General features: G+C 56.6%; 1 protein-coding gene across 1 annotated transcript; it reads right to left on the bottom strand.

Moving 5' to 3' along the window:
- Positions 1 to 1965: 1965 nt before the first annotated feature.
- Positions 1966 to 15417, bottom strand: COPE (COPI coat complex subunit epsilon). The gene is made up of 10 exons (XM_008156371.3): positions 15229 to 15417; positions 10059 to 10121; positions 9740 to 9840; positions 7859 to 8011; positions 6724 to 6777; positions 6146 to 6227; positions 4850 to 5005; positions 3386 to 3454; positions 2281 to 2355; positions 1966 to 2183 (listed from the first exon to the last, which is right to left on the bottom strand). The coding sequence occupies exons 1-10, from the start codon at positions 15352 to 15354 to the stop codon at positions 2136 to 2138; spliced, it is 927 nt and encodes a 308-aa protein (XP_008154593.2). The 5' UTR covers positions 15355 to 15417; the 3' UTR covers positions 1966 to 2135.
- Positions 15418 to 15573: the final 156 nt, after the last annotated feature.

Below are 15573 nucleotides of genomic sequence, written 5' to 3'. Positions count from 1 at the left end.
TCTGACACCCTGGCTTTCTCCTTACCCCGCACAGAGGTCAGCAGGAGCCTTCTCTGCTCACAGTCCTCCTGGTTTCCATTATTCAGAGTAAAAGCCCAACTCCTGTGACTCACCACCTGCCCTCCTCTCCACCTTGCTCCCTCCATTACAGCCACACTGGGCTCCTCCCTGGTCCTCTTAATACCTCAGGCACACTTCTGCCTCAGGGCCTTTGCACTGGCTGTTCCCTCCGCCCGGAATGTTGTTCCCCTAGGGCAGTGATGGCGAACCTATGACACGCAAGTCAGCACTGACACGCGTAGCCATTTCTGATGACACGTGGCCGCTGAGGCGGCCGCATGCCAAGGATAAAACATTTGCTGCTCCTGAGGATGAAACATTGGCAAAATAATGTTTTTTCCTCAAAGTGACACACTATCCGAGTTATGCTCAGTTTTCTGGTGAAGTTTGACACACCAAGCTCAAAAGGTTGCCCATCACTGCCCTAGGGCCTAGGTAATGGCAGGGCATCTCCTCCTCTAACTTCAGGCTTCACCTACAAATGGCACTTGCTCAGTGTACCTCCTGGACCGCCCCCTCCCAATCAGTCTTCTCCTTGGCACTTGTCACCATCTGTCCTGCTGTACCTCCTACTATTTTTGAATATGAAATGGATGCGGGGGGGGGGGGTGTTCCACCCATCCCATTGGGTGACTAATTCCACAGCCAACCTGGCAGGCAGAGGGGCTCAGAGGTCCTGGGCTGGCCGGATATGCCCCCATAGGTCCAACTCAGCCTGTGGAGCAGCCCTGGGTCTTCCCAACCGCCCAGCACTATCTGGTGTCCATCAGTAATGGGAGAGGGCTCTGCCCACCAGCCCAGCCCAGCCTCTAGTTTCATTCTGGCAGGGCCCAGATAGGAGGCCACCAACATGTGGGTGCAGGGCCGAAATGGAAAGTAGCTCTTGGTGCTGGCAATTAGAAACCAGGGCTCCCAGGCACCAGGGGCCTGCTAAGGGGCTGCTGAAGTCCCATGGCTGGTGCTGCTTCCCTGCCCCAACTGAGAGGGCAGGCTCCTCTCTCCCCACTGATGCCCCTGCCTGGGGAGGCCTTCTCTGCACCTCTCCCCTGCTAAGCTCCACACAGGCAGGGAAAACTAGGGGCCAGCTCTACTGAAGGGGGTCCCTTGCTGTGTCCTGTCCTGGCAACCAGGGACTGAGTTTGGGTAGCCTCCTAGGGCAGATGGGGCCAGGCACTGGGAACCCAAGTGCCTTATCTCCTTCCTGGGAAGGAACCAGAGACTGGTCCAGGGACAAAGGCCAAGAAACCCTGTCCAGCTCCTGGAGCCCAGGATGGCCTCAGGGCCTTTGCATGGGCTGTTCCTGCTGCTTAAGATGCTTGTCCCCCAGAACCGGCCTGGCAGCAACTTATAGTTTGGGTGGACACAGCTTGATGGTAACCTCATCCCAGAGGCCACCTCCCCACCCCTCTCCCTGTGGTCCTGCTTCCTCTTATCTCGAAGGGCAAACACTATGCCTTTCTCTCTCCACCCTGGGGCTCCAGCACCCAGGGCCCTAATCACAGCAGGTCTCAAGCTTGGCTGATGACTCCGAGGAGCAGGGCCTGGGGAGGCTGATGTTCTTCCACAAGGACCCAGTACACTCCTTCCTTGCTTAGCCAAGCTGAGGCTTGAGCACTTCCAGCCCCCTCACCACCTACAGACCACCTGGAGGTCCTGGGTTTGAATCCTATTGCTCCTCTTGATGGCTGTGACCTCTCTGTGCCTCAGTGTCCCTGGATGCCAACTGGGCTTGGGGGACACAGCTGTGCCTTCAGCTCAGCAGCATGGGGCAGCTGTTTTGAGGAGCAAAGGAGTCCCTTCGGCTGCTGTTCATAGACCCTGGTCTCCAGGACCTTGTGCCCAGGCCCCTCCTGTCCCAGCTTTGGTTCCCAAACGCCCCTCTCAAAGGGGCAGGTGCAAACATGGTTCAGGTGGGGAGACCCGGAGTGGAGACGTTTATTGACAGAAGAGGGTTGGGCTTCCAGCGTCTGCCTCTGACCAGCCAGTGAGGGAGAATGGGTGAAGGCGGGTGCCAGCGGGAGGGCAGCACAGCTGGGCCTCACCTTCCCACTGAGGAAACGCATCTGGGGCCGGCCTCAGGCGCTGGGAGTATATTGCAGTACTAGCCGGTCAAAGTCATTTTCCTTCAACATGAAATGGGGGCAAAAGAGAAAGGAAACACATGTGAGTCAAAACCTGAGTTCCAGGCCCTCCCTGTGGGCTGGGGGGTCTGGGGCTCACCTTGGCCTGGTACTCCTTGATAAAGGGGTGGAACCTGTGTGCATCCTTTAGCTGGGACAGGTAGCGGTTTGTCACCTGTGGGGAAGGTGAGACTGAGGTTAACTGAACACAGGGACCCCTGTGGCTCTCACCTGCAGGGCAGGGGTGGGGTGGGGTAAGGGCCACTCAGCAGACTCCCTGCCAGGAGCCCGGATCTCCCCACATGTCCTCCTTTGCCCCACCCTGGAACAGTGCCCAGGCTTGGACATGAATGGGGGATTACCAGTGTTCATGGGAGTGGGCTACACAGGGACCTGAAGCCCTGGCAGAGGGTGGGGGGCCGGAAGAGTGGAGGGTAGGTCAGGGGGAATGGAGTTGGGAAGGAAGATGAGTTTCAGGAACGCAGAGGCCTGGGGACGGAAGCAGAGGCCCCAGCAGAACCTTTGCTGGCAGCCTTGCCCCACCCGCTAGGCTCAGCCCTGACTGTATGGGGCTGGGGCATTTGTCTGGCTCTGTCTCCCCGAAACCAGGAGTCTGGGTCCGTTTCTACCGTGACTGGAAGGGTCAACCTAGCTGTCCTGCATCACCCTAGCTGAGGCTGACCAAGTACTCTTCTATAAGGGCCAGGAAGTGACTGCCACGGATCCCTGGCTGGGGCCCTGGCCAGCTGGGCCAGTCACCAGTCACCTAAGTGAGCAGTGCTCCAGCACCCTCCTCCCGCCCCACCCTGACAAGGTGAGGATCACTCCCCTGAGCCCCTTTTCCACCCTGTTGCCCACCCCCCACCCTGAGGTGGCACAGGTCAGGGTCCCAGCCCTAGTGCCCTTTCTAAGCCTCGGCCCACTTGTTCATAGGACCCATGGGAGCAGGTGACCTGTGGCCCTGGCCAGGGTGAGGGCCCTGGGAGAGCAGCTGCAACTCCAACCCCCCAGGCCCCACTAGCAATGGCAGCTGTACCTGCCCACGGGGAGCAGTTTTTTGCCCATACCCCAGGCCAACCCTGAAGTCCAGGCCTTGAGACCCCGAACTTCCTCTGGAGCGGAGGCCACACCAAAACCCCCACCTTCCCAGGCTGGCTTCGTGAGGGCCAGACAACCCTCCGCACCTGGCTGGGGGAGGGACCTACCTCAGGGGGCTTGCCTAGGTGCTGAGACAGGACGATGAGGTTAATCAGCGTCTCCGGGTGGCCGCTATCCTAAAAACACGGGGACACCGGGCAAGCAGGGTCAGCATCTCTAGGCCCCGAACGCGACCTGCTCACCCCCATCTCGGCCAGGATGATGGCCCTCCCCCACCGTCCTGGGGTGGGGATGTGACCTGCACAAGGTCACACCTTCAGAGGTGGAACAGGCGCAAGGCTCCAAGACCCTGAGTGCTCCCCACACTGGCCAGTCTGCAAGGTGGTGACTCAGGGTCCTCCCACCTGCTCTCCCTCTTGAACTTGGTGCCTCATCAGATCAAACTAGGACAGTGGCCCTTGCCTGGGACCATTTGGAAGGGGATTATTTACTCCACGGATCTCAAACCCCAGAGTAACAAAGCCCGGCCAGAGGCAACCTCAGTGCTGCCACAGCCAGCTTCCCTCCTGCTGGAGGGTGGGGTCTGCCTGCGGTCTCAGACCCCACCTGTTCCCTGGAGGTCTTGGCAGGAAGCAGCTGGGAAATTACCAGAACCTCCAGGAGGGTGACATCACCCCACCAGCCCATGCTGGGCTCTAAGGCACAGGGAACTCTGGGAACGGGTTAGCCAATGCCTCCGCCAGGAACCTCAGCCAGAGCCCCTGGAGGCTCTAAGGCAAGGATGTGGGGGAGAGCCCTGCTGGGGCACTTGGGGCAGGGATGTACCACCCAGGATGCGTGGCCGCTGCAGGCCCACTCTACCCAGGCTGCCCTTCTTTGCAGAGACCCGGCTTCTCGGGGTGTGTGTGGGAGGCAACCAATTGAAGGGGTAAGGTCTCTCACATAGTTGTTTCTCTCTCTCTGTCTCTCCCTGTCCCTTCCACTCTAAAAAAAAAAAAAAAAAAAAAAGAGTCAATGGAAAAATATCCTTGGATGAGCATTAACAACAACAACAAAAACAAACAAAAAAGAAGTTTCCTAAAAATGGAAGAAGCTTTGATATCTTTTCTGGTTATAAAAATATAGCGAAAGGCACAAGAAAAAAAATATATATATAGCGAAAGATCTCAGGTGTCAGGGGCGAGAAGAGACGTGTGGCCACCCCAGAGTATTCTTGGTTCCTCTTCTGGACAAGGTCCAGGCCCACCTCCTGTCTGCAGCCACTCTCCCCTCCCTCATAGGGAATAGTGGGTGTCTCTTCCAAATACACACCAAGATGAGGCTTCACATTGAGGCCCCCAGACCAGGCAGTCAAGGTAACAGCAAGGAAGGGCCGGGGCATGGCTGTCCGCTCAGCTCAGGCCAACTCAGACCCCAGCTGACAAGGTCCTCCCATTTCCAAGAGAAGCTTGAATCAGGATCTTTGTTTATAATCATGAGTTTTAGCTGAGTCAGCAATGAAATCCCCATGTGGCCCATGTCACCTGCCATCCTCTCCAGGAGCCCTGGGGTCTGGGCTGGGCCTGCCCTACCTTGTCCAGTGCCTCCTGCAGCACGCCCTCCGCGGCCTCCCAGCGGCCCTGGGCCATGTGGCAGGCCGCCTGCCCATTGAGCAGCAGCAGAGTGGACAAGCACTTGTCGGCCATCTCCTGGAAGATGTAGTAGGCATCCTGCAGCTTCTCACCTCCCTGTGGGGACAGTTCTGACGTCACTGCTTTGTCACCCTGCTGCCGGGCCCTACACCAGCCCATTCCCTCAGAGCAGAGCAACTCCAGCACTTTGCAATGACAGCCCATGGCAGTCATTCCTTGGAAACTAACCCTGTGCAGAGACCACAGCCTGGGCTCTGCCGAAGGGGCCAAAACAGCAAGAAGCCCTCACACTCGGCTCCCCCAGCCCTCAGTTTACAGACTTGAAGCTGAAGCTTCCAAAGGGAGTTGGCCCATGGGCATCCAGGCCGAGGTCAAGTGGACACACTGGGTCACATGGTTTGTCAAGGGTGGCCTCTTCTCTGTACCCAGCAGCCCTGCCCCTGCCCACCAGGTTCTGAGTTCTGCCCTCTTGCTAAAGGTGCAGGGCCACATTTGCAAGGGAACCTGAGACCAAGGTGTGCTTTCAAAAACAGGCAAGGCTACCAGAGAGTGCTGTCAGAGGGCTCATCCAACTACACTGAACACATACTAGAAACCTGCCCGGGTGCGGCCTCACCCCCGAGGGCAGTGTAGACACAGACGAGGAGCACATTTTACAAGGCTCAAAATGTAACTCTGGGAACAGCACAAAAAAGCAACTCAGGGAACAGCAGCCAAGTGCCAGAAACCAGAAAAGGGGCTGTTGCCAGGAGATGAGAGATGGGGTGCCCAGGCATGTGAGGAGGGGGCTGGGCAGGAGGAAGGGGCCAGGGGACACTGGCAAGCGCCCAGTGCCAAGAGCCCAGAGAGCAAGCTGAGCAGCTTCCAGGCACAGGATCAGACCTTGGAGGGGGCACATCCCTGGAGAGGCGTGTGGACAGATGTGCCCCAAGTCTGGCTGAAGCCCCTAACTTGTTCACTCTGACTCTGGCCAAGCCACTTGGCTGCGAGAAGCCCGGAATGGGGTTGAGACTGAGGCTCAGTAAAGTGGGAAACATGCCAGGGGTGGCCTGGACAGGGGGGTTCCTCTGGGTAATGGGACCCTGGCACCAAATAAGCATCAGTCCAGTGTACCCACAGCACCCCATATCTGTACTCCCCCATGGGAGCAGCAGCTCTGGATTCAGGGGGCCACCTCCGGGCGCTCAGATGCTCCTGCACCCTGCCTCCAAGTCCCCTACACGTCCAGGGGCTCACCACGGCTAGGTTGACCCAGGCAGTGGCCAGCTGGGTGAGGGTGGCATCCTCATCTTGGTCCTGCATCTTCTTTAGCTCCTTCCTGGGGGTGGAGAGGTGGGAGGCAGCAAAGTGATATGGCTGGTGCCCCCCAACACACCCGTGTTCCTTGGTCATGGGATGCACACACATGCTGGCTCATGGTCTCTGGCCCAGCCACCCTCCCCCCACCTTCGGCTTGGACATGCCAACTCCACTACACTCAAAAAGCCCACCCCAACACCTACATCACAGAGGGAAACTGAGGCATGGGCATCGCCACCCCGCAATCCTGCAGGGAAAGCAGGTGAGGCTGTTGTGTCATCCAATGGACTGGAATGAAATAACTGGAGAAACAATCATGTCACCATGTTCCGGGTCTCAAGGTGGTTCTGGGACAGTCCCCATTCTGAGTCCCCATTCTGAGTGCCCCCTTGAGGGCAGAGGACCAGTTTCTGGAGAACATGGGGTCCTGACGTGGACTTGTCATTGTTCAGACAACCTGATGCACAGGCCCCAGCCCAGCAGCCCCAGGTGGGGACAGGTAGAGAGGGGCTTACCGGGCGAGGTCCACGCGGTCCAGCTTCAGCAGGATCTGCACCGTCATGGCCATGCTAGGGGACAGGGCAGATGGTCAGTGGACACCCTCCCCACTCCACTCTCATCAGGGCTCATTCCATGTGGGTGCCATCTTCCAGTACATTCCTACGAGTGCTCAGGCCACCATCCCTGCCTTGCAGAGGGGGACACTGAGGCTGACCACCAGTCCAGCAGAGCTGGATTAGACCTGGGCATCCCTCACTGGGCCAAGCCCCACTCCACCTCCCAGGGCCCTGGCTCCCACATCTCACACTGACCACGCTTGGGCTGGGAGCTTCTGTGCGGTCCCAAGGGTACAGACTCCAGGCCCACGGGCACTCTGTCCAGGCTGGGCACCCTACCCATGCCACACACCTCCCTTCCCAAATTCAGTCACAATTCCTGAACCCATTCCTCCCTTTTGGCCCTAGACAGTTGTGACCGTTCACTACTTATGTGGCCACTCGTTCTCAAGTTTTTCCACCAGAACACGACCTAGCAGCCCTCATAGGAGCCTGAGAAACACTTACGGGGTCCACTGCCTTGTTTGTTCTGCACCACACCTGTTTCTAAGCTGGTGCAAACCCCTTTCTGGAGTGAGCTGGATGTAAACAGATATGTAACAAATGTGGTGACCAACTAACTTCGGGAAGGCAGGCACCAGAGAGCTCATGGGAGAGGGCAGCTGCAACCTCGGGCCAGAGCTCTGGACACTGCAGCCTGGATGCGGCGTAGGCCCAGAGTGGCCTCCTGGAGTGGGGGGTGGAGCTGATTACGGGGTGCGCTGGGCTTCAGAGCCCCCGCCCAGGAGTGCCCTAAACAAGGGTCTGTCTCAGGGGAGGGCTGGGGGGCCCTGGGAGTTTGTGGAAAGACCAGGGCCAGAACACAAATGGGTGTGTATGCAGAAACCACGGGCAAAGACAAAGGTGCTTTCTGCTCTGCTGTCAGAACAGGGTTTTCAGCAGTGGCCCAGCCATGCAGAAAGGACCAAGAATGGGAACTGCAGCCTGAATGGGAGGCCTGGACCCTGCAGATCTCTCAAAGCAGCCTCCACCTCACCATCCCCATGACAACAGACAAAGAGGCCCCGAGCAGTCCGGAGCCTGGGGCACTCACCACTCCAGGCTGTCCCCCTGGTGCAGGGCACGCAGGGCAGCGTCCGGGTTCTGGTCATGGAAGTAGATGGAGGCAGCCATCAGCAGGAAGGTGGTGTTGGTCACATCCACACTCCTGCTCATCTCTCGGTCCAGCTCAGCGACGATTGTGTCCCTGTTAAGACAAGGTGCTTAGGGCCCAGGGCGGCAGGAAGCAGCCTCTCTGCTGCACGAGCAGACATACCCAGGGGTGCCCAGCAGCGAAGGGACAGAACAGGACCAGCTGTCTGTCTAGCACCGCTGTGTGCCAGCCTCACCGCCGTCCCACGAGGCACTTCTCACCTCACAGACAGGGACACCCAGGCCTCGTGCGGGAGATGTGGTGCAGGAGGGGCCGTGCCCGCTAGGCAGCACGAATGATGAGCCAGGCCTAGAGTCCCCTGGCCCTCAGAGCTACCAGGCTGCTGTGGCCGACACGGAGGGACAGCTGACTCGTCAGGGGTGCCTGTGCAGGGACATGAGGCTGCACAAGTGAATTTCACACCAGTGATGTCGCTGCCTTCCTGAGGAGTCCTGTGTCCCGGCCTAGCGTGCAAGCCCCTCCTGACAGGTGGGCGCCATGCTATGCTGGGCCAGGGGCTGGCAGCCCACCTGGAACCGAGGCTGGACCAAGGATCAGCTGAACACCCCACAGCCCCAGGGGGGCATGAGCCATGCTCTGCTTCACTGGAAAATGGAGCTAAGACCCCGTGTTTTAAAGGGGGTCGTGGGCTGCTAGAGTTGACAAGAGAAAGGAAGTGTGGGTCCAGCCTGCATCACCACTATTATTTAGGGTCCAGTCTCTTCAAATGTTTATGTGCCATACAGGTGCTGGGGGGCTATTGGCCAAGTGCATGTGTTTGAGGGCCTCTAGAAGGCAGGGACATGCGTCACTGTCCACACCCACCAAGGGGGTGCTGAAGGACAAAGGACTTCACACGAGCCTATTTCCGGTCCTGCATGACGGGATCACGTACAAAGGCCACTTGGGGTTAGTGTGAGGAGCCCCTGAAGCCATCTCTGGAAGCTTCCTGCCTGGTTCCTGGCACACAGGGGGTGGACATGCTGCCTGCGGTTGTCGCTGTGACATTAGCGTGGTACGCTGTTCCTGTCACACACTGTAGTTAGCCTCACGGGCTCTGGTGCTGTCTGCACCGTCTGCTTGCCGGCTGTGTGCAGGGGGCAGCAGTTTGTGCTGAAGGGATGGCGGCACCAGGTGCACTGTTTTCCTGAGCACTCCCCCATGCCCTGTGCTTCTTGTGGTTCTTTTCTGCAATGGTGGCAGCAGTCATCGCGCCTTGAAGGCCCCAGGGTTATCTCCCTTCCACGTGAGAATGGGCTCGGCACCCTGGCTAGTGAAGTACAGAGTGGGAGAATCGATGGCCTCAGGAGGGTGCTTGTCTTAGTATCCCGAGGCTGCCAGCACAAAGCACCATGAACTGGGGAGTCAAAACAGGGATTCACTCTCAAAGGTCTGGAGACCAGAAGTCTGAGATCAAGGTGTGGGCAGGGCTGGCTCCTTCTGGAGGCTCTCACAGAGTCAGTTTAAGGCTCTCCTGGTGCTGGCGGCCACAGCAGTTGTTGGTATGTCCACTTCACCCCAGTCTCTGCGTCTGCCTTCTCCTCTGTCTCCTCTTCTGTCTCCTTGAGAACATCAGTCACTGGACTTAGGGCCCATCCTATGTCCAGGATGATCTCAAGACCCTAACTACTTACATCTGCAAAGACCCCATTTCCAGGAAGTCACGTTCAGTTTCTGGGTGCCAGGACAATCCACCGCTGCCCAGGTAGGGGAAACCGAAGCACAGGAAGGTGAGGGGGCAGGGAGGAAGGACTGGCCCCCCCCCCGACCCCCAATCCTCACCTCTGGCTGTCGCTGGCCAGGTACTCCGCAAACATGCGCACAGCCTGGAGCTCAGGGGCTGAGGACGGCTTGATCTCATCCAGGACCACGCCATACTTCCTCTATGGTGAGACAAGCACGCTGTCAGCTCCACCCGCCCTGCCCTGGAACACAGAGAGCTTCTCAGGGTTCCAGCATCACCCTAATGAAGCTCCAATGCCTAGAACTTACACACACCCACCACCCCAGGGACTCCTCATCCTGCCAGGTGCCCAACCTCCACCTCGCACTGTTCCTTACTCTCCATCCCAGGGACGCTGGAGTCATAGCCTCTGCTCACCTGTGCGAGGTACGCTCTGTACAGGAAGACATCCCTTTCCACGTCTCTCTCCGGACTCGACGGCTGTGGAAACAGAGGCAGGTCAGGACCCACAGGGCCATGTGCCTGGTGGGCCCTTAGAGGCCATGAGCAGACAAGGTGGAGTCCAGGCTCTGGCTTTCCACTTCCTGTGCCCCTGGGCAGCAGGAGAGCAGCCTCCACTGAGGGCACACAGCATGGTGGGCACCTGATCTCGTCCCATCCTGACATCACCCCAGGAAGGAGGCTCAACTGTCAGCACTCACCCAGGTAAGGAACTGGGCACCAGAAGTGCCGTAACTGCTCTAGCCACAAGTCAAGGGGACAGGTGATGCTGGAGAACAATGGTGCCTGGGTGGAGATGTGTGACGAGGACTTTACTTTCTGTGACAAGTATTTCCATGTAGCTTGCTCCTGTCCTGCTTCTGTTTTAAAACTTTAATTTAAACATGACACACAGGAGAGACAAAGGTTTGCCTCACGCAAAAGACCTTTCTGGGAGAGCTCAGCTCCGCTGCCCCAGCACAAGGACATCTGTGTCCAGCCCGGGCCAGGTGGGACCTCGGGGACCTCCCTGCACTCGGTGACAAGGTCCACGGACTGCACCGCCTCGGCCTAACCACTAGAGAGAGCCAAGGAGCAGAAGAGAGGTGACCTCATGACCTCACACAGCACCCACTGCGGGACTGTGAGGAAGGTCCCGGGAGGCTGGAGGCAGGCGAGGGACCCTCTCTTAGGAGAACAGCTTTTGGATCCCAGGGTGCTGGCCAACTTCCCGGAGGCCCTGTGATGCCTAGGACAGGTGGACACAGAGCAGCATAGCCCAGAGGGTGTGGGGGCACTGGCACAGGCTACCTGAGGGGCTGGGGGAGAAAAGTGAGGTGGGAAGAGGGCCCAGCCACCTCGGGTGGCCTCTCCAGCAAGCACAGAGAGATGGTCTATATAGCTGCCACAGCACAGGGTCTGGGATTCACAGGTGGGGATACACCAGGGCTGCCCACCCCCAGGTGAAAACCAGATCCTTGTCACCATGCCGTCTTCTCCCCAGCCTGAGGGGTGGGGTGAGGTTGGTGAGCGACAGTGTCCTCCTCTCAGGCCACGGGAGACCACAAACAGGAAGCCTGGCTCCTGGTCCCAGTGTGACTCAGGCCAACTTCACTGCAGGGCCCCAGGGGCTTTCTCTGACTGTGGAGACCAGGCTGGGGGTCTGGCCATGACTTGGCACATCTGCTGAATAAGTGACTTTCAAATGACCCTCAGAGGTGGATACTGGTGTGGACAACCCATAAGGGGGCCCCACACCACTTTCAGTAGAAAAACAGACATGTTGTCCTGGCTGGTGTGGCGAAACGGTTAGAGCAAAGTCCATGCATCAAAGGGTCTTGGATTCCATTCCCGGACAAGGGCACGCACCTAGGTTTTGAGTTGCCACCTTCCCCTACTCCCCGCCCCGTCAGGGCAGGTGTGGCAGGCAACCAGTTGGTGTGTCTCTCCCCTTCTCCCTCTCCCTTCCACTCTCTCTGAAATGCAATGGGAAAAAAATATCCTCATGTGAGGATAACAAAATTAAATTAAAAAAACAACAGACCTGCTGGCTCTTGGTGTCTTCGAAGGAAGGACACAATGGGGGAACCCTTGAGTCCCAGAGGAAACTCTCAGCCTGCCCATCTGTAAAATGGGCACCACCATCACCAACCCTGCAGGACTGCCAAGGTCTTACCAAAAAGCCACATGTGGACACTTGGGACCTTCTCAATCAGTCGGAAAGAGAAGAGCTTCTGAGAGGTGTAAGAACAAGGACAGCCTGGCTGGTGTGGCTCAGTGGTTAAGCATAGGCCCATGAACCAAGAGGTCACCAGTTCGATTCCAGGTCACGGCACATGCCCCGTTTCAGGCTAGATCCCCAGTAGGGGGCGTGCAAGAGGCAGCTGATTGATGATGTTTCTCCCTTTTTGATGTTTCTATCTCTCTATCCCTCTCCCTTATCTCTCTACAAATCAATAAAAACATTTTAAAAAAAGACAAAAAAAGACAGATGTACAGACCAGGGGCACCAGGTGAGTTGAGCGCTCTGTGGGACTGTGGGTCCCCAGTTCTGACAGCTCATGCGAATTACCTGGGAACTCAGAAGGCCCATGCCTGTCAATGCTGTCTGACACCAGGTGGTCCTACCTGCCCCCAGGTAGTGGATAGGTGCAGTGAAGCCTGAGAGCAAGAGGTACTATCTGGGAAGGCCCGTGATGGAGTGGGGGTGAGGGGGTGTTTGCATCCCCTCCCCTTACTGGCCATGAGAGTCACCTGACCACACTAGATGTCAGCTCCTTCTGTTTTGTCCCCAATACCTTGGTGTGCCTGCCATCTTGTGGGCGCTTGAAAAGTGTCCAACAAACAGGGGCATGATGGTGACACAGTGCTAGGACATACCAGTGTTCACCTGGAACCACCTCAGGTCCTGCCCATCTGAGGTTGCTGGGGAGACTGTACCAAACTACCACAAACTGGGGGCTTAAAACAACAGGTCCGTATTCTCTCACCGTTCTGGAGGCCAGAAGTCCAAGATCAAGGTGTCAGTCAGCAGGGCCATGCTCCCTCCCAAGGCTCTAGGGGAGAATTATTGCTTGCCTCGTCCAGCTTCTGGTGGTGCTGGGCATTCCTTGGTTTATGGCTGTATCACCCCAACCTCTGCCTCCATCTTCTCTGTCTGCCTCAAACCTCTCTCTGCCGTCCTCTTCGAAGGGCACCAATTACACGATCTGCCCCAGCTGATCGCATCTAAAGACCCTTCATTGAACCACATAAGTCACACTAATAGGTTCTGGGTTGGACATATCTTTTCGGGGTAGCAGTCAATGCAACACCGGCTGCCTAAGAGGCTTAGGTGCTCCAATGGACCAGAATCCACTGACATCAGATGGCTCGGCAGGGACAGTGCTCCCATTCTCTGGATGCCTCAGAGATATGCCTTGGCCATGTCTATGGCTCAGAAGCTGGGCTGTGTGTGCCTCCAGCGAGAGGGGTCACTGGTTCGGTTTCCTTTGTTTTCAGTCACTCTCTACATATAGCAGATCACACTGGTTCCTTCAGCAGCGATGTACCGTTTGCATATCATGATGGGAGAAGACTCAAATAACGCATTGCTATGACGTAAGCAGCACAGACACATGGCAGAAGCCAAAAGGTGAACATGAGTGCAATGCTGAACTTCACAGTGACCCTACTGAGAGAGGTGTCAGGAGGGGAAACGGAAGGTCAGCCCTAGTTGCAGAGACAACATGAAAGAACTGGGATCTGAGCCCAGGTCCATCTCAATCTTCTCACAGCCTATACCACCCTAGCAAGGAGGCACATACAGTTCTGATGGTGGGCAAATAAGGTTGCCCAGAGGGACTTGGCAGATATGATTAAAATAGAAAGAGTATGCTGGTTACCTGGGAGGGCCCAGTCTAATCACGGAAGCCCTAGAAGCAGAGACTAGGCAGAAGGAATGCAGCAGAAGGGGAAATTCAGACTTTCCCCATGGCAGGTTCTGAGAAGGGAATTGGGGACTGGACAGGGTGGAGCAAAAGCAGGCAGGTTGAAGGCTGGAGAAAGCCTCTAGGAGCTTAAGAGTGACCCCTGGTGGCGAGCCCACAATCTGAATGAATTTGAGAGCAGATTCTTCCCTAGAACCTCCAGAAAAGACAAAGCCTGGATGACACCTTGAATGTAGCATGGTGAGTGCCATACTGGACTTCTGACCTAAGGAACGGCGAGAGATTAATAAATTAATGTTGTTTTGTGCTCTTTGTTGTAAGTTGTCAAGGCAGCAACAGAAAATTAATACAACGGTGCAAATGTTATCTCAACAAACCCTAACAGCTTCCCGAAGTCCCCATTGCGCAGATGCTCAGAGACCTCAGGTTCACTGCCGAAGATGAGAAGCATGGAAAGCAAGCCTTCTCTACTTCAGAGTCCAAATTCCTCCCAATCGTCTGGCTGCCTCTGTGACGACGTCTGCCACTCCCTTCTTTGGTGCTCTGATGGCATCCTAATCAGTTTGGAATAAAATCCAAAACCCTGCTGCCTCCCACCCTGCCCACACCATTCTCCATCCGCCCCCTCGGCATCTCCTCCTTACTTCTGCTACACTGGCCTCTTATGCCTTGACTACCCTGAGCTCACACCTGCCACAGCACCTCTGCAGTAACTTCCGGGGTCAGAAGCTTCGCAAAGTTCAGTCTCAGGTTCAAGTGACAATGGGAAAGGCAAGGCCTGATTGGACCACTCCCACCTTAAGCAGCCACCCCTCCCCCAATTTCGGACTGAGTACTTTTTATCTCCCCTTGCCCACACAGAGTGCTCAAGTTGTGCTATTCCCTCGCTTCTTTGTTTACTCTTTGGAATACGAGGCTGTGAACACAGGCAAAGACCCTGCCATATTCCCCACTCTTAAAAAAATTCTCCAATGGTTCACTCCAAGTGACAGAAGGTCCATGTCCCTCTCTGAAAGGTCCTGCTAACAGCCCTTGCTGTCCCCCCTCTCCTGCCATCAGCTCCTTGCTGGCTGGGCCCTGCCTGAGGATTTATTTTCTAGCTCTCAAACGGCCAAGCTCATTCCCTCGTTCTCCATCACACCACCTCCTGACTTGTTTACTAATTTGTTTACTGTTTCCCTTGCCAGGCTAACGGTTTTGTCTATCTTGTCACTCTTTTGAGCTCAGCACGAACACACTGCCTGACCCACCGAGATGCTCACTGAGGAATGAATGAGTGAGCGAGACTGGGGAGAAATAACCGGGCTAGTGGGGCAGGGTAACGTTGGGGAAGTCATTTCTCTCTTGAAAGTGAGTATTCTCATCTGTAAAATGAGACAAACAGTCCCTACTTCACGGGGATTGAGGGTATGGCGGCCAGTGTGGGCGTCCAACAAACGAGAATTACTGCCGTTATTATTATAGTGGCATAAACCCCTAACTCAAACGCCTTCCAGGACGCAGTGAGAAGTAAAAACTGCTACCGCTGCGGGTTCTGTCATGGGAGGATTACTCCTCACCGCCTCTGAAGAGATGCCTGGGGGATAAATGCCGCCAGAAGAGTTTTTTAAAAACAGAGCGCGACCCGCGGCCAGCAGGAAGCGCCTCCACCTCAGTCCCCGGCCCCGAAGCGGCCGCACCTTCACCCGCTGCGCCTCGTTGATGCACTGCTGGTAGCTGCCGATGTAGAAGGCGTTCTTCACGTCGAACAGCTCGTCCACTTCTCCGGAGCCGCCGGGAGCCGGACCGGGAGCCGGAGGCGCCATGTCGCTCTGGTGTCACCCACTCCTCTTCCGGAGGGACACGTCTACAGGAAGCGGGGAGTCACCGCGGGGCACGCTGGAAAATGTAGTTTGCTCGTTCCGGCCTGAAGATGAGCCAATGAGAGATTCCTAAACCGGAGTAAAGGGGCGGGTGATGCAAGTGCGTCTTTCAGGGCATTTCGGGAATTGTAGTTTGATTTAATCCTGCGAGCCGATGGGACT

This window comes from Eptesicus fuscus, chromosome 6, assembly GCF_027574615.1.
Source record: "Eptesicus fuscus isolate TK198812 chromosome 6, DD_ASM_mEF_20220401, whole genome shotgun sequence".
In the NCBI taxonomy this organism is placed as follows: Eukaryota; Metazoa; Chordata; class Mammalia; order Chiroptera; family Vespertilionidae; genus Eptesicus; species Eptesicus fuscus.
This window is presented reverse-complemented; position numbering and strand designations above follow the sequence as displayed.